The 24,350-nt window shown below is 35.1% G+C and overlaps 1 protein-coding gene across 2 annotated transcripts in view; it reads left to right on the top strand.

Moving 5' to 3' along the window:
* The window catches only part of MYO16 (myosin XVI), a 334,545-nt gene that overhangs the window by 189,357 nt on the left and 120,838 nt on the right, over positions 1-24,350 (top strand). For both annotated transcript variants that reach the window (XM_072342368.1, XM_072342360.1), the window contains exons 15-16: positions 255-372; positions 5,421-5,568. In XM_072342368.1, the coding sequence (XP_072198469.1) occupies positions 255-372; positions 5,421-5,568 (266 nt within the window). The remainder of the gene's footprint in view (positions 1-254; positions 373-5,420; positions 5,569-24,350) is intronic.

The following is a 24,350-nucleotide window of genomic DNA, read 5'->3' on the forward strand; positions in this document are numbered from 1 at the left end:
TATAAGGGCAAAGCTGAAGGTTGGGCCCTTATCTTTTCCCATCTATTCACAGCTCTCACTATTCTGACAGCACTTAGGTGGGGCTTTTTAGCTATCTTACTCTAATTTCTATACTGAAAAGAAATCTTTCAAGAAATTTGTTAAATTTCAAGCTAAAAAGTGGTCTTGTTTTCTCAGTTACTGGTCCCAAACCTATTTCACCAATGTGTATTGAAATAGTTTCTTCTCTTGTCACTGCTTTTTTTTTCTTGCAGGTTAACTGTGTCTTGGAAGCTTTTGGACATGCTAAGACACCCCTGAGTGATTTTTCCAGCTGTTTTATAAAATATTTCGAGCTACAATTTTGTGAGAAGAAAAAGGCATTAATTGCAGGTAAATATCTAAAATGTCTAATGACTACTTTATGATTACTCTCAGGCTAGAAGGTGAGGAGTCACAGTGTGATATACAAGTGGTTATTAATTGCCTTCAAGTATGTGAAAAAGGGAGTTTATGGAGTGTTAGAGGAACCATGATTCATAGCAGGTGAATTCACAGCTTGTCTGAAGTAGAGCAATTAGAGGGAGAGAGGTGCTGTGTGCAACCACCAGGTGGCAGAAAAACACAAGAAAAAACTTGACCTCTACTGTTTCCTCTTTCAATTTCCTCCCAGGAAACCGTATTCTTCTTCATTCCTGAGACTAAGCAGACTCTGACAGTTGTGTTTTACTTTACTGATTGATAAAAGTAACAAAGGGATTGCTTTCTGTATTTGGAAGTATTATGGTACTGGGCATTTTAAGTATCCCTTAAGCTTAGCTGTTAACCTTAGAGCAGACAGAAAAGATAATAACCTTCTAATAACCAAATTAGAAGTTATTATAAGTCAGAGCTTCCTCTGGAGAAACTAGGAGTCATGCTGATGCTTCTTTCATTTAGAGGTGAGAGTGTGGAGATGATAGTGTCTGCCTTTACTGTAAGTGGGAATCTTGTAATTGCCAGCTCACATTCGTTAGTGCTGAAAGTTGATGATATTGAACAAAAGTTCTGTGGATTCTGAAAATTCTGGTCACCTGAGCCAGTCTGAGAGAACTTTCATTTCTGGTCTCTGTAGGCCATTAGAAAGTTTCTCTGTTCTAAACTGAGAGGTGAGTGCAGATATAGCTGTACACAGTTGCCTGCTTGCTGTGATTCTCCTGGATAGCAAAGCTGTTTGGTGTCACATTTATAATCCAACTAACTTAGATTTCACTGGATAAACATTTCCAAGTCATTATTAATATGTATTAGTATGTTTTTTTTTTTTGTTTTTTTTTTTTTTGTTTTTTTTTTTTTTCCTTCTAAAAATGATGTTTGAAAATATTTCACAGTGGTAACTATAGTTTATTTTCTAAAGAGTATTCAGTGTACCTGAGCAAGTATGAGAGAAAATATCTCTGTGTGAGAAATCAGTATTACTTTTTTTTTTCGGTTTTGATTTACAGTAAAAATATTCCCTTAATTGATCCATATGTAGCTTGTGCCATGTTATTCTGCTCTGAAACCAGACTGATGTTTTTTTCTATGGTGTTTCTATGTTCTCTGTCAACATATTTCAGTACGTGAGCATTTCAGAAACATAAATGGCTTAAAATTCATAGTACATCTGTACTAAGGTTAAGTCATTGAGTTCCTTGGATGAGGATAGTGTGGAAGCCGTAATGTTATGCATTCAGCAAATTTTTTAGTGCTACACTTTCATTGAAAGGATCTGACTTTTTCTATTGTATCTGCTAGTTTAATTCACAGGCTTTGTCTATGAATGATATTAATGTGGAAACAGCTAATCAGACCTCAGTTTTCAGATACATTGGTGTTGTGCCTTTATCACTTTGAAACCACTGACACAGAATGAGAAAACCTAGGGTTGAGTCAAGGCCACAAACAAATATAAACAAGTTGCTTATCAACATTCTGCATATACTTATGAACTGCATAAGCTACTTAAACTAAATCTTAGGCAGCCAAAAGTTCCAAAATTTGTTTAAGAATGAGAAACTCCAGTTCAGAAGAAAAGTAAGTGCATGTATATTGCAGTTATTCATGCTGTTTAATTTTCATTGTAGATGCTGGATTTTCTAGGCCACTGTTGAGCATCAGTTTTGAATGAAATTGCCCCTGACTGACATTACAATAAATGAGAAAAGGATCTGGCATGTTGTCTTTGCCTGACTGAAATCCTACCCAATGATTCTGTATATTTATTTGCAAGATTATTTGAGGCAGTATTTACTGTCTTGCACTGTTTAAGCATGAATGAAGAGTGTAAATATACAGAGCACCTGATTCTGCTGAGATAAGGCTTTATAACTCATTTGAGGAAACTGGGCTAAGTATGTCTGATCTGTAAACAAAAATTCAAGTTACATGAGACTGCCTTCAGCAAAGGGCTTAAACTTTTAACAAACTGAGCTTTGAGGGAGAGGTTTAAAACAGTTTACTTAGAAAGAGGCATGCTGAGTACAAACGTACATTTTTATTATACAAGACAAGTTCAAGGTAGAATTCTTTGCATTTTAAGTGGAACTGGATCAACTTTGAAACAGCTTTTTGTTTGTGCTGAAGTTCTTTCATGCCTGAACCTTGTAAATGCCCTTCTGTCACATAAGATTTTTTTTTCTTGTAGAAGAAAGTCCAGTATACATGCAGAACAGAAATTTTGGCCATGATTTTCATTTGCAGGCTTGATTTGGTCTTTATTACAAACATTGCCATGAGGTTTTGAAAACAAGAGTGGAGCTCTTGACTGTGGTTCTACTAAAAGCCATCAGAGACATCCATATTGGTTTGTGTGCCTCCTTTGATTCTGGTTTGTGATCATAATCCCTTCAGTGTTATGCTGAAATGAGGCTTTTACTGTGATAAGTAGCTTTATGGTAAGATACCTTCCATTGCTTTCATCCAAACAAGTGGAGAAAACAGAACCCAGATTAAGACACTGTTCATTGTGACTGAGAAAGATAAGGCAGTGGCAACTTCTAGAAAGTGATACATCAGAAGAAATTTAGAAGAGTTTACAGACCAGTGGTTTTTTTTATAAAATGAGCTCATACATAACAGATCTTAAAGGTGGACCTTTTGCCAAAATATCATAATCATAGGCAGTGCTGCGCACCCATTGCATAGTAGTAAAACAAGGATTACATACCTATTTCCAGAAATAAAATTATTTTTTTTATTTGGGAAAGAGGAGGGCAAATGATCCCTTACGTAACTTGGCTTAAGTCCTGAGATGAGTGGCAAGGCCTCTCTGTGTTTCATCAAACAACTGAAAAAGGTTAGGAAAAGAAGACCATATTTTTTATTTTATTTTATTATTATTTTTTCCTAAGTTGTCCTAAAGTAGAATGATGTAAAATGATTTGTAAAAAGTGGCAGAATGCATTTTGGCCTGTGTTTGTTGCAAACATTTTTAATCAATTAAAAAAAGTTTAAAACATGATTTTCCTTGATTTTTCCTTTTTGGATGCAAGAAATACTGCAGCAAACTAAGTTCTCTCATGTATTTTTGTACCACATTTCAGCTAGGAACTTTTGAATGTTATTTCTTCTTTAGCAGTGCCTGTGTTTAGCAGCAGAGTTTTTGAGAAAGCAGTGTAGTTTCAAAGAATGCATAGCTGAAAGATTTCACTGGTCACACTTCCAGTACAGGGTCTACTTGCTGACTGCAGCTACTTAGTAGATCAACTGAGCTGTTAGATGAAGTACCAGTTTCCTTGTACCTGTAACTATAGCAGACATTGCACAAACATGACAGACTTTGCTCTAGAACTCCATTATTTTTCTGTTTTATTTCACATAGATTAAATAATGTATCATTTTTCTTTACAGGAAGGCTGTGATAATTTTCTTTCTGAGTTAATTTAGTTTCATTAAGGTGATTCTTGCTGATCAAAAATTAAACAGTTCTTAGCAGCTATTCCTGCTGCTAGAGACGCTAACTGAGATGAACTGTATTTAGCCTTATTTAAGTGGGTGACTTGAAGTAGTTGAAAAGTGCTGAATTAATCTGTGTAATCTAAATAAGTGGTGTTGCCTATCATTAAAGTTAAATGTATTAATTAATCAGATGATTTCCAGTATATTTTTTCTTGCTTTTATTAACCAGTGAATGCTGAAAGCATCTGAGTGATAGTTATGAAAGCCACAGTGAAGATATTTGCACAGAAAGAAAAATGATTGAGGATTAGTAATGGCCTCTTTTAAAATAAGTTGTTGGTAGGGTTACTTCTGTAAGAAATAAGATACAAGAAAAAGAAAAGATATTTCAGAAAGATATTTCAGTGCTTCCCATCTTTAGAAATCTTTAAACTCCAACTCTGCCTTCAAAGTTCCAGTCCCTCAGGCATTTGAAATTGCAATTGTAGATATACCTAGAAATGCAGCATTTTTTAAGTGCACTGAATAACTGAGTGCTATTTTATGCTTAACCCCAGTTTTCTTCAGAAAAGGGGGGTGTGGGGGGGGGAAGGGAGGGAAGAATGCTACTGGATGCACATGCCAATATTTGTTTTACTGAGCATGCAGCAACTGCTTGTAGAGTTGGCCATCTTCCTTACCACTGTAAGATTCAATTTCATACACTTCTTTATTTGGATGGTTTAAAAAATATAGCTCCTTCTTTGCTGAGATGTGTGTTTTAACCACTAAACATAACATTTTCCAGGACAGAGGTGCTCACTAATACCTTGTGAAAAGTATTAGAAATTATTGCAGGGATTTGAAAGCATGAAGCTGCAGCATAGTGTACTGCATCCTTGTTGGAGGTGCCTCTTTCAAAAACCTTAGTGAGTGTGGAGTTATATATGGTCCTGTAAGCAGCATTTCCATAGTCAGATCATGGTTGAGTTCTTCCTCCTTCCCCTTCCTTGCAGATGTGCTTGTTCATGCGGTTTCTCATATGGTAAGCTCATCATAGCCCTTCTGAAATAGATGTCTTTTCTCAAGTATTGTTTAGTGAGCTTGTTGACGACCATGCAGGTTATCTTGTTGTAACCATCTAGAAGTTAGGTGGCTAACCTGTACTATTAAGATGAACATTTTTGATTGCCAAGAGAGAAAGAAGAAATGAATCCATGGACCATTTTTCCCGGGACATCTTGAATCTTTCTTATGTCCTTCTTCATTAATTCTCACACTTGGATGAGATTACTAGTAGCTTTTCTCATAGAAAATCTTGCCAAATATGGTTACTGGTTCCTTTAGGAAATGAAAGATTGTATATATGATTCTATATAGAAAATCATGATACTATGAATAGTAATATTTTCTGTATCATACATACCTCAAACTGCATTATAAAATGTTTTCTATTTTTCGGTGTTGCAGTGTTGAATAGTTTAAAATATGAGCATAGATCAATCAAGATAACAGTGAATTTATTTGTTTTGTTTCTTAATCAGCTAGAATTTATACATACATGTTGGAGAAGTCTCGTGTCATTATGCAACCTCTCAACCAGAGTAATTTTCATGTTTTTTACTTGATGATGGATGGTCTGTCTGCTGAAGAAAAATACACGCTGTACCTCAGTAATTTGTCTACACACAGGTAGGAAAACAGCTTTATATTTAGTATAAATATTTTACATATTTCAACACCTCCAAGCTATTCAGGTAGGTCCTTCCTCCAGTTGTTAACATTTGTTTTCTAAATCTTCAATATGGTCTCTAAAGTTATTTACTGTTGAATATATGTTCACAAGGATTTAATTGTGGAGAATGTGTCTTGTCTATTCAGATTATTGCCATAGAGAGTGAAGAAAACTTCTCAGTTCTTTGATTTTCCTCTTTATGTGGATTAAAGTTACTTTTATCCTCTTTTTCTCTGATGAAATGTTTTTTCTTCAGGAAAGACTATGAAAATAAAATATTTTTATTATTATTATTATTATTTTTTTCTGTAATGTGTTTATTTTGGTGAAATTTCACCATATGTAACTGCAAATTCAGTTTACTTTGTGTCATTACAAGGAACAGGAATGTAGTTTTGACTTCTTTGAAACCAAGGATAGGGTTTGACATCCAACACCTAAAATTAGGTCTTTGTGTCACCATGTGAGTTGATTGTTTTGGCTCGTACTGACATTCAGAGGCGATTGAGTCTCTGTTCAGCTGTATGTGGATTTACAAGTGGATATGTGTTTCAGGGTGAACAGAACTACGTCAGTGGATTCATAAACTGTACATCCTGCTTAATTATAAAGATTGGTGTATAGAAATCTGAATGTAGTATCTCTAAGGCTGAGTATACACCAAATGTTTAATATAGTAAGAACTTGAATTTTTCAGGAATGTCTGGGGATATCTTGAAATTTATTAATTCAGATTCTTTTGTAATGAAAGCATATTCCTGAATTAGATCACTTGCCTTTCTTTTTTCAGTTGCTCCTAGGAAATATGACTGACATGAGAGAAGCCTTGTTGTCATTAATAACCTTCTCTTAAATCGTGTGTGTTGTCATGAGTGTTTATCATGAGTGAGTAACTGTAAAAAGACCAGCAGTAGTTAAAATAACTTTTAAAAAGTGCTTAGAGTTTCTCATATCAGAGCCTGATTCCTGTGGGCTTTTTTCTCAACTTGTCTATTTCTAATCTAGTCGTGCTAAAATTTAGGCTTGTAAAGAGAAAGACACAGCATTCATGCATTCATTTTTGCAGAAAAACTGTTACTTGATTCTGATCATATGTTAAGCACTAATCTTCAGGCTACTGTTGCTAAGTAATGTTTGAATCTATTAACACATTTGATATAATACTGGATAGTATAATGTACTTACTTTGAAGTAACCTGACGCTAAGTTGCTGTACTAAAAACGACCCACTTCAAAGGAGGAGGAGGATGTTAAATTCTATGGTTTTAATCTTTCGAAGACCAGAAGGGTTCTGATCTTTACTTTATTGCTCTTTTAGTAAAAGTTTTTTGGAATAACTCAGTTTATTCAGAAAACAAAAAAACTTTTAAGTAATTTTGCAAGAAGGTTTAACAGGAAAGAGCTTAGCTAAAACATGAATAATTGGATTCACATGAACAAAGCTTTATCAGATATCTGATAAGCATCCAAAAAGAACAAAATAGCATTTTTAAATATATGTCTGTACCCTGAAGTGCCAAAGCTTTAGATGTAATTTATAGCTGAAAATTTGCATAAAGCTGCTTTTTATCAATAAAGCTTTGCTTTGGCTTCATTGAGTAGATTTTATCTTGTACGATTGAGAGTTCAAGCCAAGAATTTCTTTCCTTAGACTCCTGGGTATAAGAGTTCAGTAGGCGAGATTTTTCTCAATTAATGGAGTTAAACAAGGGGGAAGTTTCTACTGTGACAAATTCATATATGAATCAGGAAGGCAGAATTTGGCTTCTGTTACCAGTTCATGATTTCTGGCTTAGTCCAATTTTGATGAGATCATATCGTTCTGGTAACATCAATAAGTGAATTGGTTATGTTTTCTTTAAAGAAGTGTAATCTTGACTCTCATAGCAATTTTAATTAGATAATAACCTTTCTGAAATTATAGGTGGTTCATAACCAACGGCTTCTTAAAATTTTTCTGTTCTATTTGCCTTGTTTAAAGTTGCAACTTCAGGTAGAAGATTATGCAGTCTTAATAAATGATGTCTGTTAGGATCACAGGTTTTTATTATGGTTTGCTTAAGCCATTTGCAATAAGGAAATGAGATGGAGCATTGATTTTACATTCTCATTTTAAGGGAAAGTACCAAATTAATATAATTGATACCGGTTATGTTTGTTTGATGCTACAAAATGTAAGAGGTAGTTCGTTTCAAAGCGACTTACAGTCCTCAATTAAGAGTTGATGTAAATAACATAAGGGGGAAATCCCTCCTCTCTGGAGTCACCGAGAGTTTCAGTAAGGCTGGGGTTTCACCCCAAGAGTGGAGGTTAATAGGCTGTAATTCATGGTGCTTGATGCTTTCCTGGGAGGAATGTTGAGCTTGGATATTTCAAGTCATGTGCTCACAAATATAATGACCGTTAGGACAGCATGTGATCAATGGTATTGGGCCACATTCTCTTGAGCCTAATATAACTCAGTGAGCTGTATCCATCTGTGTATGGAGGGATATGTTTCCCACTATGTCTCCACGTGGATCATGATGGATAAGGATAGAAACAATTTCCAAAAGGTAAGATCACTTTTCAAGATTGAGCAAGGGAACCATGTCTGATAGAGTCTCCAAATGGCTTTTTACTTAACAGTTACACCTCTGAATTCATTATATTATGAAGCTGATTTTATCAGCAGATCCTAGATAGAAATTTACAAAATTACTGTTTACTTTATGTGTTTCAGAAGAACTTGATTTTGCTGATTGTATGTAATACAGGAGATGTTAGAGATTTTAAATTATATTCTTGATTTACTCTTGATTTGTACTTTTGTCTGTGTGGTTGTTGTTTTTTTTTTTTCCTCTGAGTGCTGATATTGTCCCATTGCTGTAAGCATTGCTCGTCAGACACATGAAGTTTAGTCTTTACTACCCTAGTGATGATTCTTGCAACTAAAGTGAAGCAGAGAGGTGACAATGCTGATAGGTCAGTTTCTAAGTTGTCTTCAGGCCTGGTGAAGAAAGGGTGCTACTCAGAGAGATTAGAAAGGAAAGAAAATAATATGGGAAAGTTCTTGCAGAAGAAAGTTGAAAGATCTGCTTGTATAATTTTGGATTATTGGTTTCGTATTTTCATTTGAATCCCAAAGCTATAGTGTATAAATAGCAAAAATAGAACATCTTTGTGTAATAGGCATGAGTACTTAAACATACTGTCATTAAAAGTCATGTCGTTACATTTTAGATGTAATGTTTTACATATTAGAGTCTGGAAGTAGCTTAAGTAAACTTAGTTATAGAAAATTGTTCCAAAAAACATTGTTCAACTTAATGTCAGCACTTCTGGTTGCTAGTTATCCTAATTAATTGTATTGTTGTGGCTTCTGATAGACAAACTGATGCCATATTCTCAGCACTGCAAGTTGATACTGATAAAGGGTCAGTTTTCAGTTCTTCCTTGTAATGTCAGATGTCTGCCACACAATGCGTGTAGGTTCAATTATATTGTTTGTAACTAAGCTGTATGTGTAAAAATGAACAACTTCAGCTTGAGGAAAATGTAAATACGCCCATGTAGAAACTGGACTCTGGACAGGGAATACATTTTGTGTTCGTAGCTCAGGCTGTGCTGTTTCCAAGTGTGTAAAATTTTCCTTTCTCCCACAACAGAATGTACACTGCAGTGTGTGCTCTGCCTGCCTACATTTCTCCCTCTCCTTAAAAGCAGTTAAACTTGTTTGCCACAATAACTGTAAATTCAGGCCACAGAAATTACTTTCTTTTACAGGTTTTCAGTGCATTTCCCAGTTTACTGTCAGTGAGAAAACTTTACATGAATTCCATGCAATTTTAGTGGAGTGACTGAATTTCTTGTTAGAACTGAAACTGATCAGGACCTCTTTGCTTGATCACTTAAATTGTAAAGTTTGGTTTTTCACAAAGGACTTGGACAAACCAGCAAAGGACAGTGAGTGAGACACTAAGTGCAAGACTTTGACTTTTCTGTGTGTGTTTCTCAGACCCCTTTTCTAACAAGAATGTATACAGCGTGTGCAAAATGGGGATTATTCTGGGATCATCCACATAGATCCTCAGTCTACCTTTCCTTCACACACAAGAGCTCAAGATTTGAAGATAATGAGTGGCCACTGACACCAATTTTCCTCAGTTCAACATAACCTGGGACGTAGCCCTTATTTTCTAACTGCTGTTGATATAAAACCAGGATGACATTGTGTGTTTCCCTGTCTTCCTTCTTTTCTTTTTGTCCTTCATCTTTGGTTGCCAGAGTTGATTGTTTTCTCATTTAAAAATAACAGAGTGAAATACTCATCTTGAACACTGTTTAACTGTTTTCCTTGTCTGTGTTGTTTGTCTACAGATGTAGCTGTGGCAGTCCAATGATGCATGGCAAATTCACAGGAACTGGTTATTTCTTAATCAGTCCCACAGAACTGTAAAAATAAACGTTTTAGATATATTCAACTCCTTATGTGCTATTCTTTTTTCTTTTATTCAAGTCTGATAGATCATGTTTTTCCCCATAGGTATTTACTTTTATATAAACTTGCAGTACCCCCACAAAAGCTAGCATAAATTTTTATGTCAACATGGTTATGCAATACTATTTTGATCTATTGCTTTGTAAATTACCTGTTGAGATATCTGCACCTGATGACTAGTGGGTAATCCACATAAGTGTTAGACCTGTCTTATAGATTTGGTTGGATCTAGGTACTCTGAATGAAATAGCTAAATCTGGAAGGGTTTGATTAGATTTTCCCACAGTTCATAGTCCTGCTTGGGTAATCATTTCCATATCAAGTGCCAAGTTATGTCACCTAACCAAAATGCCATTAGACTTTGTGTGCTGAAGATCACCTTCACCATAAGGTAATTGTACCAGAATTCTCAGTGTCATCCCAATCAAGTCCAGTGTTGAGGATGTATGAGCTTCACTGTTGAGACTCATATTTACTGGCAGAATAAAGCCCTAGGCAATTAGAAAAGTGGCATTCATTGTATTTAAATTTAGATGGAAGGTAAAGATCACACTCGCTTCCTCAACTGTCTCATTTTTTCCATTGTAGATTTCTGGGCATGGAAGGGAAGAAAAACTGTGACAGGAGAGTCTAGGCTTATTATTCCTGCCAGCTGCATGGCAGTTGTTGTACTTCAACATACTTGTGTTTTGTTTTGTTTCATTTTTTGTTATGACTACTCATTAAATGTTAATTTTATTTATTTACTTATTTTTTAAAATTCTGGAGTTATTACCTTTTTATCCTGGAATTTTTTCCTTGCCAAAAGTCTGGAGCATGCTGAAAGGAAGTTATTCATCATTTAGGTATTCAAACTCAATTGTAATTCATGTCCAATACAATTTCATTATATTTTTGCTTGTAATCACATTGCATAACATTTGAAGGATTTAGAGCTGAGTCTCAGATTGGTGTAAAAAAAATCTTATGAATATTTTCTGTAGTCATTATTATTATTTTTTTTTTTAAATCTTGAAGGTACACTCATGTTCTCCAAAAAGCCTGCATTTTAAGTATTTGAACACATAGAAGACAGTGCAGTGGTACACATCACACAAGATATGTATATTAGCATGCAAAGGGCCATTGGCATTTAAAGATTTTTCAGGCATGTTACACTAATTTTCTGTCTAAGGAGATAATTGGAGAAGACTCAGTTTGCAAAAAATGAGGAAGTTGATTTGTATTGCTCCATAAATGAAGATGATCTATACAAAATTCTGACCTTCCATAAGTCTTTCTATGGTCCCGGATGACAAGTACAAAATGCTTCAGAGGTGAAATCGATGCAATGCCAAATGCGGGAACATACATACTTAAAGCAGCTGGTGACAACAATAACTTTGGTAGAAGTTTTGATGAGAGATGGAGTGTTGTAGCAGCTGTACAAACTTACAGAGATGTTAATGACAGTAGAGCATAAGAATTAAATAATTTGACTAAGTATGGAAAGACTAAAAAATCACTTATTTCATTTTTATTTTTTTTCCTGTTCTTCACGTTATTAGTAATATATGCAATGCTTGACACTTTGTATCATATAAGTTAACGTGTACCCAAGATAAATCAACTAATTTGTGTTTTCTCTCTGGGGGAAAAAAAAAAAAAAAAACAAAAAAAAACAACAGTGCCCATGCAAATAGCATTTCATTTTGCACCAATGACCAAAAAGGCTGAATCTCAAATAAGGCTCAGTATCACTAAATATTAAATCACAAGTAGGATATAATTTGCAGTTTTTGTTGTTGTTGTTTTCTCAAAATATAAAAATTGGAGATGTTTTTAAGCCGCTTTCTCCCCAAAATTCCTATGGGTATTTTTTTCTTTCTCTTACGAAGTGGAAGAGTCCTTCATCACAGAAATTCCAGAGTATTCGTTTTCCAAAAGATGAATTCTTTCCAAGGCCTTTGTCTTCCATAATATGCAGCCTGGAATACACATTCTTTAATATCTTGAACAAATTCCCCACTTCCTGCAAGCATGTATTGCCTTCATTAAGCTGATAATAGTAGTATCTCACAGTTTATTTGGAGCTTGAACAAAGTAAAATAAGCTACCTTTTAAGATTTCTGTATTCCAGTGAACTAAAAAAAAACTGAAAATCAAAGTTGTTTTTTTTTTTTTACAGTGTTTTGATTGACCATTTTTTAGTTCATGTGCATAGTCAGCTTCATTGAGAACACTTTGAAAGGTTTTTTGTTTTAGTTAGTTCTGCTCCTTTTATCTCCTTTGCCTTCCTACACAGGGTGTAGGACTGCTTACATCTTAATTATAAACCATCAGACGAAAAGATTTAAAAACAAATTTGCCATGTTTATTTATTTTTCTTCTTCTGTATTTATGATCCCAAATGGGACAATTCAAGTAAATTCTAATGTTCCAAAAATGCATTTCCCTGGAAGGCTGGGGCCTGTTTGGTTTCTCATGTTGAGAAGATACAATGGTCAGACATTCTTGAAAATGGAATGTCAACTTTTGCTTAAGCTGTGGCAAGGTTATGGAATTCTGCTGGAATTCATTCTAGTACAAAAAGTGAATAGGAATGGGTAAAGTACAACGTAAAAGTGAAAACACGTGTTTTTCTGTTTGTTTTGTTTGTTTTTAAGTATGTGTGTTAGTGAGTAATGTTAAAATTATAAACTTCGATCAGTTCTATCTTCATAATACCTTTTACTTATTCTTCAGCTGTCTAGTGAAAAGCTTTAACTGTGAACGCTTGTTTCTTAACTGTTGTCATACAATACTACTGTGAAAATCTGATATGCAGCCAGTGGTACTATTTTAAGGACAAGATCTGTAGGTTCTGACTGAAGTGAAGCAGTTCCATTTACTTACATTCCAGTGAGGTCTGACAGCTAAACTACACCATCTGGTTACTAGAAAGCTAATGCAGAATGAAACAGGTTTAAACTTGCTTCTGTGAGTTTTACATCTATGTAATGTGGAATTGTTTCAACATCAAAAGAATCATTTAAATCTTCTCTGCCCCGCATTGCTTTGCTTACTTCATTTGTCGCGTGCCATTCATTTTTTTCTTCTTTATATTTACTAATGTACAACTTTTTTTTTCAGTGGTTTTTTTTTTTTTTTTTTTTTTGTTTTTTTTTTTTTTTAAGATTGAACCTTCTCAACTGAATATGCAAAACATATTCTGGCAAAATTTGCCCTCATGTTTCACTTCATTTTCCCCTGCCCTCTTCTAAATGCAGTCTTCACATCCCCATTATTTAAACTACTAGAATTATTTACCCCAGTACCCCTCTACTCAGTTTTCCTTTCTCTTCCTTATTAGTGTATATTTTGGGAGTAAATAAGGTTCATGGGATTATTCAACTTGTTTTATTCTTTTCCCTTACCAGAAGTGATCAGGAATTCTACCAAAAGAAACATTTCTCCCTTCTCCCCCTCCCACTCATTCTCTTCCTTGTCCTGTTCCTTCTTTGATATTCAGGCTTTGTCAATTTCTTGGAGCATGATTTTCAAACACAAGTGTTGTTTTTCACTTCAAAGAAGGAAGGCTTGAGAGGCAGTGCCAGTAAATGGCTGACATCTGTGGTGATCTATTATGCAGCATAGCAATAATCATGACTGACTCACTTGATTTTGTTGAGGATAGACACCAGAAAATCTAGTGTACGTTCTCTTAATGTATATCTTCATGTTGCAAAGTGCTATTGGTTCTGCTGTTGAATTTTATCTGAATCTAATGAAATCAGAATTTTTCAGATATACTTGAGATCAAAAAATTCAGTGGAGTGCAACTAAGTTTAAACTACATTAGATATAATCAGGATCGCAGCTCAGGTTTTCAAAACAAAACTGGAATATTAGTGTGTGTGTGTCATCTGCTTTATTTTGCAAATTAAGTAGCTATTTCTCACCCTGTTTGCAAGTTCTTTCACCTCATGCATAAGGTATATGTCTGTGTTATTGACTTTGTTTGACAATATTTGTTCTGAGTACCTGGCTACGTAGTTGTTTTGGCTGGTTCATCCTGAATTTGGGGCCAGTCGCATATACATGGGAATGCTTACACTCTAATTACATGTCAAGATACCCAAAATAGTATTTTTCAACTTGAAAGCAGAGGTAACTTCGCCTTGGATTTTGATGTTTAATTTATTTATTCCAGTTCTGTCATTAGCTGTATATCATAGTGTTACTGCTTTATTCCCAAAGGATCCTTTAAATATATATATATTTCCAATGATGGTTGGTAATCATTAATTAGCATGAAATCCAAGAATAATTTTTATTTAACAAAACAAAGATAGTAAAATAAGTCTTACACTTAGCTCAGTGTCTTTGTCTTAGGTCCCAAGTGGGCTTGTTACTTGTCTGGCTTTCAGAATAAATGCTATAGAAATTCTGCTTTGTTCAGGAGCAAAAATCTGAAACTCATATTCCTCTGGGCATATTCCTTCATCTGATGTTAACAAACCCCTCTTCATTGTGTTATTCTTCATACATATTGATTGAGTAGTGGCAGAGGGTGTGATGCACTCCGCTGACAGACTTTCAGAGATAAAGAAATCATTCATTATGATTTCCATTCTTTTCAACAATGGTTTTTCTCTAGCTGGTAATTCTAACAAGCCTGGGTTGTAGAGCTAACAAGATGTAAATAACCGAATGAGATGTTTTCAGGAGTAAACTGTACCTGCAGAATGGTACAGTAAAACCAAGGCAATCCTGTCTGTGTTTCTATATCATCATAAAGGAACCCAGATATATAATAACCTTTGATATTTTATGTTCTCTTGGTTCCATAAGCTGTTCAGAACAGAAAAGGGACATTAGATCATATAAAACCACTTTGACTCTTTGTAGCCAGTTTACTTCTGCAGGTTTAGTTACAACCTACAAACTTGCATTTCTGCGTTTGACTTGGCATGATAACTGGTGTGATAACATTTGCTATTACTTTGACTGAGAGAGGCTTTGTCTTTCTTGTCTCCACAGGAGTAAGCATGATATAGAAACACATGCAGAAAATAACATCAGAATTATATGTCTGTGGCATGGAAAATATAGAGTGGGAGGCAGTAAAAATGAAATCTGTTCGGTCCAAGAGATGGAAACAAAATTAGTAATTAAGACTACCAAGATCTATAGAGTACATGTAAGCGCAGTGAAAACAGAACAACATAATTTTAACAGAAAATTAAATGTACTATAAAACATTGTTTTGAAATAATTGCTTGAAGTGGTGGAAGAAAAATGTGAATTTAAATATTATACGAATGAAATGACTCTCCAATTTTTTTGTGAATTCTGTTGATGAATACCTTACACTTTAAAGTTTCTGGGCCACATTCAACCTTTTGTTAGAAAAGGAAGACCCCCAGAGAGCTGTACAAGTTATAAATATATCTTGAGGCTAAATTTGGTCCCCTGTTGAAGAAATTACATGCCAACTGTTAAGGTAGCCCACCAGTATTTCACAACAGACTGAAAATGGTTGTACTTCCAAAAGGTGAAATTTCTGTGGAAACCCCACTTTAAAAAAATAGATGTGATTTCTAACTATAAAAATGGTAGAGGCTTTTAGTTTAGGCACAAAATATGTTTCTGCACTTTTCTGGGATGCTAATCATCCCTGATGTGGGGGGAGATTCAGTGGATCCAGTTCCTCAAACCACTTAGCTATTACATTGCATAAATCTACAGCAATAATACCAGTCTGCAGCTTACATTTCTAAAGTTTCTCTTAAAATCATTCTGGCAAATTGTGGTTGATGTTGATGAATTTCCAGTCAGAAATAGGTCATTTAAGAAATTGTTTTGAGCATGCAACAATCTCAATCACTGAACATGCCTCATCTCAACTTAATGTTAGATAGAAGAAGAGTGATACCTCACACCATGTTTTGAACTGGCTGTATCTGCTGGGCTTCCTGAGCTAGCCTGAACTTTGAACTATGCTGGAATAACTTCACTGTTATTCTTTCTCGCTCTATCTTAGAAGGTTAAGCAAGGTCAACCCAGTGTAGCCTGGTTTTCTTCCCTTGGTTCTTTGATCAGTCATAGCTCAAAATCAGCTCTGTGCTATGGTTAAATCTGATTTTGTTGAGTTGGTGCCATTTGCAGTTTCTTTTGATTCCTGCTGAAACTGCATGTAGATCTTTTTGTACTTGTAATTACTCAAATTGAGTTTTGTCAGCCTACGTGTAGCCAAAGTCATGATAATATATTGAGTGCTAATAACCAGAGGTTGTTAAGATCTGTTTAATACCACTCATAAAAATGGTAGCTTCATTAGAGTTGGCTTCTAAAATGTTTTTATGTGTTTTAGTGATGGACAGAAGAGTTTGGGAGTATCCTGTGCTATATCACTATCAGCCAGACCATCTGTGAAAGTTCCTTGTTCTGGAGGGGGTCTTCTCTCACTCTCTCACTCTCTGTCTTGTTCACATCTTTTGAAATCACAGGACAAAGTGTTCCTGCTGTGGCTCACTACAGTACACTAAAAGTCATATGAATCTTGATATATTAGTTGATATCAAAGGTAAGCAATGAAGATTCAAGAATATTTTTAATAGTTTTAATTTTATACACATTTGATTAGCATTCAAAAGATTTAAGTTAGTTAGTACAGTTTTTGGGGGATATGTAAAGATTTTCACGTATAAGCTAGAATATCTAACCAGGGCGAGCTGCATTTTTGCCAAGTCTACAAATAGAACCCAGGATCAGGCAAGTAGATACACTGGGGAGATCTAACTTGGAGTAGTTTGGAATGTTTCAGGGTAGAAACATATCCAAAGCTTTGCGCTAATAAGGCCCCTGCTCATCTGAGATGAAGCGTCAACATTTTTTGAGTAGTACTAACATAGGTGAGAAAATTGTTAGAAGAAATCCAAAGAATGACTCAAATCGAGGAAGTCCTCTGGAATAATGAACTCAGTAGAAAATTTCCACCAACTAAAATGATGGAAAACTGCACTGAAACAATGTGCAAATACCATTTGAGAGACAAAATGTGTTCGTAACAGCATTTAAAGTGAAATATAATTTCTGGCTAATGAAAAATCCTTTTGATTCTAAGCTCTGCTTTAAACTGTATAAAATTTTACAATAACCAAGTCATTAAATGGGTAGAAGTCAGTTTACCAAGACGGTATTACAGCTTAGTATTAAACTTAGACAGAAATTGCAGCATTCATTTTGACATGGGTTGACTAATATCAGCCTCACAGTGAGGATTACAAAGACAAAAAACAGTACCAGCCTCTAAAATCTAAGGCCTTTCACAGTAAAATGAATCGTGACGATGTTATTAAATGGCAAAATTAATATTTAACAGAATAAATTGTTGAGAAACAACTGGGGATTGAAAATGTCATGAAGATTTTGCAATAATGAATATAACACAGGGAATGTCTGTATGATGCTCTTTTGATAATTTTTTCCTATTGAAATCATTGCTAGGTTGGGCTTTATTTTCTATCGCTTTCCTGTCCCAAACACAGATGGGTTAAAACTGCTACTGTGAGGCAGTTTATCCTTATATCCTAATATTTCTGAGGATTTACTGTGTTTGCTTCCATGTGAATCATGTCTCCTTTTCCAGGTGCAGTTAGAGAAATAGGATTCACTGTTAAAGATGCATATGTACTTTCTTGTATCTGCAATACTTTCCCTCATTTTCATCATGTTTGTTCTCAGTGATCGCTTCCCCACTATGTTTTAATAATCTTCCATATGCATTCTTGACATATTTCCATATTATCTACTAAACAGGCCTCCTCAGTCATGTAACAAAATTAAGAGGAGTGGAGCAGCTTCCAGTAAAATGTGTACCGTGATTAACTGAACTTCAGATATGTTACAGTATCAAGATCCTTGAGTCAAAACTGGAACAACAGGGAATGTATCATCCCATTATGAGGTTCTGGAGTTTATGGCAGAGCCTGTTTTTCAAACATGCAATTGTAATGCTCTCCAATCTTTTCCCTTTCCAGCTTCCCACATATCTGAAAAAACAAAGGGCAACTCCAAGGCCTAATTATTCTGATTTTGTCTTTCTTCTGTGTTTCTTTTTGTTTAATTGTTTTATTTGAGTTTAGTTTCATTTTCAAAACAGTGTAACTTCTCTGTGGAACTAAATGATACAAACTGCAAATCTCTGTGTGTAAATACAATGGGATTTTAGCAGTAAGATTCGACATGGGAGTCTCTTTGTGCTGTTTAGATGCACAAGGCATGGAAGTGTGGAGGTAAATCTGCAGATTTTATTTATTTGTGAAGATCAGTTTCTTTTATACAGTGCAAACTCAGTGTAATATAAATAACTTACTTACATGTGGCTCTTTAATCAAGTTCTTAATGTGTCACCTGCAAAATTTGCTTCAGGTTCACTGAGCATATGGCTCATTTGTGTCTAGTACTTACTGCCTCAAGAGAGATAAAGGAAGGCAACCTAGCACACTGAATGCCAGAAGCAGATCATTCATGAGCTTTCATCCAGCCTGATTTTACTGGCGGGGCTGAGAATATGGCAGAGAAACACCTACATGCATCCACCCTGTTGCCATCACTGTCAATCTTGCCATTGGGTGCTGGGGCAGGGGAGATGGAAGCAGCCTTGCCTTCCCCTTGACTGAGCTCTGTGCCTGTTATCATGGGATTTCTGATTGTGGGAGAAGCAGGTGCCTCTGTTTACTTCGAGGTGATAGCCACTAATGGTTCAGAGTAGTCAGCTGCTAAACAGAGCGCATACACAAACACATACACATTTACTCCAGAAATAAGAATATTCTTGCTTTGTAGAACAAGTGGATAAAGTTAGGCACTGCACCAACTTGTGTTCATGTAGTGTATGAGACTTTCTTAGCCCATGACAAGTAAATAACTGTTAGCCATTATTTATATTCTGCTATATAAAAGCTTCTTAAAAATGTCTCCTCCTTGCTCTGGTATTAAATAATGTATAAATCAGTATTTCAAAAGCAACTTGTGTCTTGGGTGACCTTCACTTTTTTGGCAAGAGGGATCTCACTGTTCATAATTACTTGTTTGGTATACATGCATGAGTACACACAGCCATACCTTCATATATGGGAAGAAGAGGGCTTCTCATAAACCAACTCATCCAGGGACTGCAACAATATGAAATCAGTTTGAATTATATTAGCAATGTTTTAACTGGATACTAGTGAAAATTAAAAGCAGGTTCTCAAGGCACTTTTTTGAACTATAGATCTGGTACTGTAGCTCTTAACCTAGTAAGCTTTATTGAATGAATCAGCATTAAAGATGTGGCCAACGCTGATGGAGAAATCCCTTGGGGCTCATAAACATAATGACGTCTACCAGGCATCTAGTGCCAAAGTAAGTCTGAATATGGGAGTACAAAAAAACTCTGGATGGTAGGAGCTAAGTTCATATATAATTTCTGAAGCATTTCAGGGTATGGGTTAGACCAGTTTTCACTTGCATGCAGACTGACTTATTTTCTTTACATGTTCATCAGTGCTCAGTATTTTCTACTTCTTTATTATCATCAAATTCATCACCATCACCATGCTTGTTCTTTAGTGCATATTCAACTTCCAAGTTGTACTGATAAAGTGATTGTGATCTCCTGCGTGATTCTGGCCTATGAAACAGTGAACAATAGAAATCAGAGAAACAGACACTGTAATGTATGCTGCCATTCTTATTTCTAATAATTTCATCAGGGCTGTGAAAAATCCTATTTTGAGTCACTCCCATTGTGCATTCATTTTATTTTTTTTTTCTTTCTTGAATTAAATTACCCTGGATTTACATTTTCACGGCAATTTTAGAAACAGAGACTGGAGTTTCTGATTAAAGTCTATTTCACAGGAATATCGATACAATTGAAAAAGAAAATGCATGCTTGTGTTTAGCCTGAGGACATTTGGCATTTTTAGAATAAAGACCAGCCTGTATTTTTTCACTTTCCATTTGAGTATATTCACTGTCTGTAATAAGTCATGTATTTTGTAATACCCGTGCGCATCTTGATTTGAGGTATTTTCTTAAGAAAATATCAAGGCAAAACTATTTGTTGAACAATACACTGGCTAGTTTAATATTTCTGTGCTGAGCCCTGTTTAAAAAAGAGGTATCTTAACATGTAATTTTCTTGGTTTAGAAAATTGCAAGCATGAGCTCTGTTTTAGCTATCATCAAAGCTATCTGTAGCATTTATTTTATTAATGTTGTGCTTACACTTTACCTAGTGACATTAACGAAGTTAGTTAATTCTTAAAATGCAGTTTTTGGTGCCTTATTTCACTAGTCTTGAGTGGAAGTCTGTGTGCTTAAATAGATAGCAGTAATTACAGCTCAGTACTATTGCATAACAAGTTTCAAAGGATGTCAATATTATCCTGATTGGAATTGGTTTAAGAGCTGAAAACAAAGGAGAAAAGGCAACAAAAATGTGCCATTTTCCCTTTAAAAAAAACAAAACCCCAGAGCACAACTAGAAGCTATTCATTATCATGTTCTGTAAATGTTGCTCACTTCATTGATGTCAACTGTTTTGTTTTGTCTTTATCTCATTTATGTTTACATATCAAACAGTGCTAAGTGCAATGCAGCTTCTCCTCACTGAGCAGAGTACAGTGCCCTCTCACATTCATATGGCAGATCTAAAGAAGTGAAAGTCTTTGTTGCAATATCTTATTCTGTGACTCTGAAAATGTAGCTCATGTTAGTGCCACTTATTTTTGAGAGGTAATGTCCTGTGTTTATGTGCTCAATATCTTTTGCCTCAGAATGTTTCAAGAAATTTTGGATAATATATGTAAATCTATGAAGTCATTCATTCTCAATCTGGTAAAATAGTCCTTAAATTTAGTGTTTATTTATACCTGAGTTAAAGCTTGGGATGGAGGAAGCTGTCATGGGAACAGCTATTAGAAAAATATGGCATATTTCTGAGGAAGGCTTCACAAATATTTAAAGTGAGGACAGTAAACTGACCTAGTTTTTAGATAACTGATCATATAAGGGGTAACATTTCATCTGGAACTAACATGTACCTGTGCTTCTACAATTTCACCTTAGCTTAAGGTAAAAATTAACTGAGCTGGTAATGTTGAATTTTCAGTGATGACCACTATGCTTAATTGGGGTTGCTGCCCTGAGCTAGATGGGAAGGAGGGGTGTGAACTGCACAGGCTAAAGCCCCACACTTTTCACATGATTGTGCAGGTACATGGTTCACTGGGCATCACTAATAAGGGGAAGGAAAGGATTTAGCTTGTTAATCCATGCTTCTTAGTGCAATGTCACATTAAATGACACCCACAACACACATATTGGTTGTATTAGAGCTGGAACTTGATTATGAAATACTGCTTTACTCTTCTATGACGTTGATCCTCTTGAGGATTTTCTAGCAACAAAGCATCAATTAATGAAGATTTAAGACTTTGTAATAAGAAAAGTCCTATTAATACTGTCTTTACTTTAGATATTTATGTATAGGTAAAGTTAAGATTTTGTGCCCTATTGTGTAGCATAGCAGAGACATCTTAAATAGTAGACAGTGCTGAAGACTAGGTCTCTATCATTACTTGTTGCCTGCAGTCCATTAAACACTTCATCTCCCCTTAATAGTGAACCAAAGTGCTCTGCAGAGTGCCAAGTTTTAACTTTCAGTCGTTCTTCATATTAACATCTGTGATTATACTAAGACTGAAGTGGAATCAGTGGTATCAAACACAAGTTTGAAGTTAGTTACATAAAGAATTTTTGCTGAATCGGGAAAATATACAGTAGCACAATAAATTTTCCTACATCATAGTACGTATAAACCCAGAAAGAAATGAAAATCTCTTTGCTTCCTCCTTATTCCAATGGCCTGTAACCACTGAATGAGGTTTCATGTGTGCACAATCTGTGTTTGTTTTTAGAACAATTGATGCAACGTTGTGTGGAAGTAGGTTAGCACAAAAATCAGTATCTGTGCATTTAAAAATGTCACTTTTTAATTAAGCTGTTACAAAATCATTCACAACACCAGAAGTAGGTGAAACCTTCAAATAGGCATATTTGAATCCATGTGGTGTAAGTGATGTGTTCTCCTCCAAATTATGAACACACCGTTAAGTGTTGTCTGCTAAAGCTGATACATGTCAGCCAGCTCATGCAAAACAGTGACAAGACAATTCTATTTCCTGCTTGTCAGATCTGTTACAAATAGCTTAGATACCTCTGTCTGCTGGGACAGATGTGCAGGATGTCATGTTAAGGATGAGGATGGTATTCTGAAACAGCCTTCATTTCTTGCTTCATTTCTCTATTCTTATTTTCTTCAATTGGACAGCACAGAAAGGGCTTGGATAACTACTGCATCCGTACAGCATGACACTCTACAAAAAATGGTGGATGTGCTGGATCGTGTAAATAAATAAATATGAAGTGTATCAGAATCTTTTTTATTAGCTATTTTGAGTTAGTGAGTGAATATGACAGTATTGTTTGTAAGTGGTTTTTATAAAAGAAATGAAGTATTTATAAACAAAATCCAGGATTTTTGATTCCTAACATAATCTGCAGTGACTTTCGTTGCACAAATAATTGTTGATGCTGTCCTGTATTTAGTTAACTATTTGCTTATGTTAAATATTTATTCATAGGTACTTGCATGTAGAAATTCATCACTCACTGATCTTGGACTCTTTTACCAAAATAAATATACTGGGGAGCGTGGTCAGTTGCTCTAGATAAGAGCTGATACGATTCTTTTTCTCTCGGGTTAGCTACATAGGGAACTGCTAATAGTGGAGAACTGACAAACTGGCAAGTGGATCAGAAGAAAAAAGGAAACCATAAACCTCATAATTCCTCACAGGAACCAGATACACTGATATCTCACAAAAGAACAGATTATGACATTTTCCCCTTTCACTGACTAAAGAAACATAAACAGAGCAAAACAATATTTTTGTTCACCCTTGGTTTGAAAGGGCCTCCAGAGATCAGATCCAACTCTTTGTATCTAGACAGGATCTGCTGTGCAAACATACAGGTTCTTTGAAAATCCACTGCAGCAGCTACATAACAGAAAATTTAGTGATTCAGAAGTCAATGTCAGAACTGTTTTAACTGTGTTCACATTCATATTCCTGGGTCTTACCTGCAAGATGGTTTTGTTATTCCTAAATCTTGGAATTTTTGATTTTTTTGCCCCAGGGTGATAGTTGGAATAAGGAAAATCTCTGTAGTGACTGGTTGAATCCTATCTTTTCCCAGTTAATGAAATGTAGAAGTTAATATCTACGTAAAGTACGTCTGAACTCATTCAGCGCGTTTGTTTGCCTAGAAGCCTAGTAAAATTTTCTGAAACAAAACTCTTATCTTGCCTCACTGGTATTGTGTGAGAAAGGATTATTGTTATTAACTCATCTTGAATAAATCATGAGTAAATAATTTCATGAGGAAGGTACAAGCCATTTATTGTCTAGATACAAAATCAAGTTGAATTACCTTGGAGATCATGTTGCCAGCATGAATTGTGACAATTATTCTGGTGCAGCTCAGATGGGATTTATCTTCCTAGATTCCAGAGGCTTGTCCTGAACCTTTCTAAATCAACTGTTGAATCTTTTCTGACTTTACCCTAATTCTGTTTCTACAGCTATTTTGAAGATTCAAAAAACAAATAAATAAATTCCAGAGGAGGTTTTCTGTGATTTCCAGTGTGTTGAAAGTGGTCCGTATCTTGAAATTTTCTGTTGATTAATTGTTAATATTAGTTTTACTTAAACTTTATTATCTCCCTTTTAAAAAGACTATTTAGAAGTTGACCAAATATTTATTTCTGAGGTGAAAATACATTTTACTCCTCATAAACTAATTAGGGTACTACTTCTTGTTGAGACAGCATTAAATAAAATACTTTTGACTATTTGGGTTGACAGATAAACTACTGACAGTGAAAAGAGCTGCTGACCAAAGCAGGGGAAATGTAGAGCACAAATCCTGGGGCTCGCACATTTAAGATTGTTTTGATTTTGGAACACCCCTTGTGTATAATCCTGTTGTTTCTTAAATAAAACTAATTTGTAATCAGATACTTCAGCTGTGATATGAAAACTGTAAGAGCAAGGTAGTTTGATTTTTGTATTTTAGCAACTGTTCAGAGGTCAAGGTAATGCATCCAGTGTTGATCACTCTCTCCTTTGGGGTCAAAATGATTATTTTTCTTAGGTTCAAAAGTAGGTATCTTCTAAGTTC

Source organism: Excalfactoria chinensis, chromosome 1, assembly GCF_039878825.1.
Source record: "Excalfactoria chinensis isolate bCotChi1 chromosome 1, bCotChi1.hap2, whole genome shotgun sequence".
In the NCBI taxonomy this organism is placed as follows: Eukaryota; Metazoa; Chordata; class Aves; order Galliformes; family Phasianidae; genus Excalfactoria; species Excalfactoria chinensis.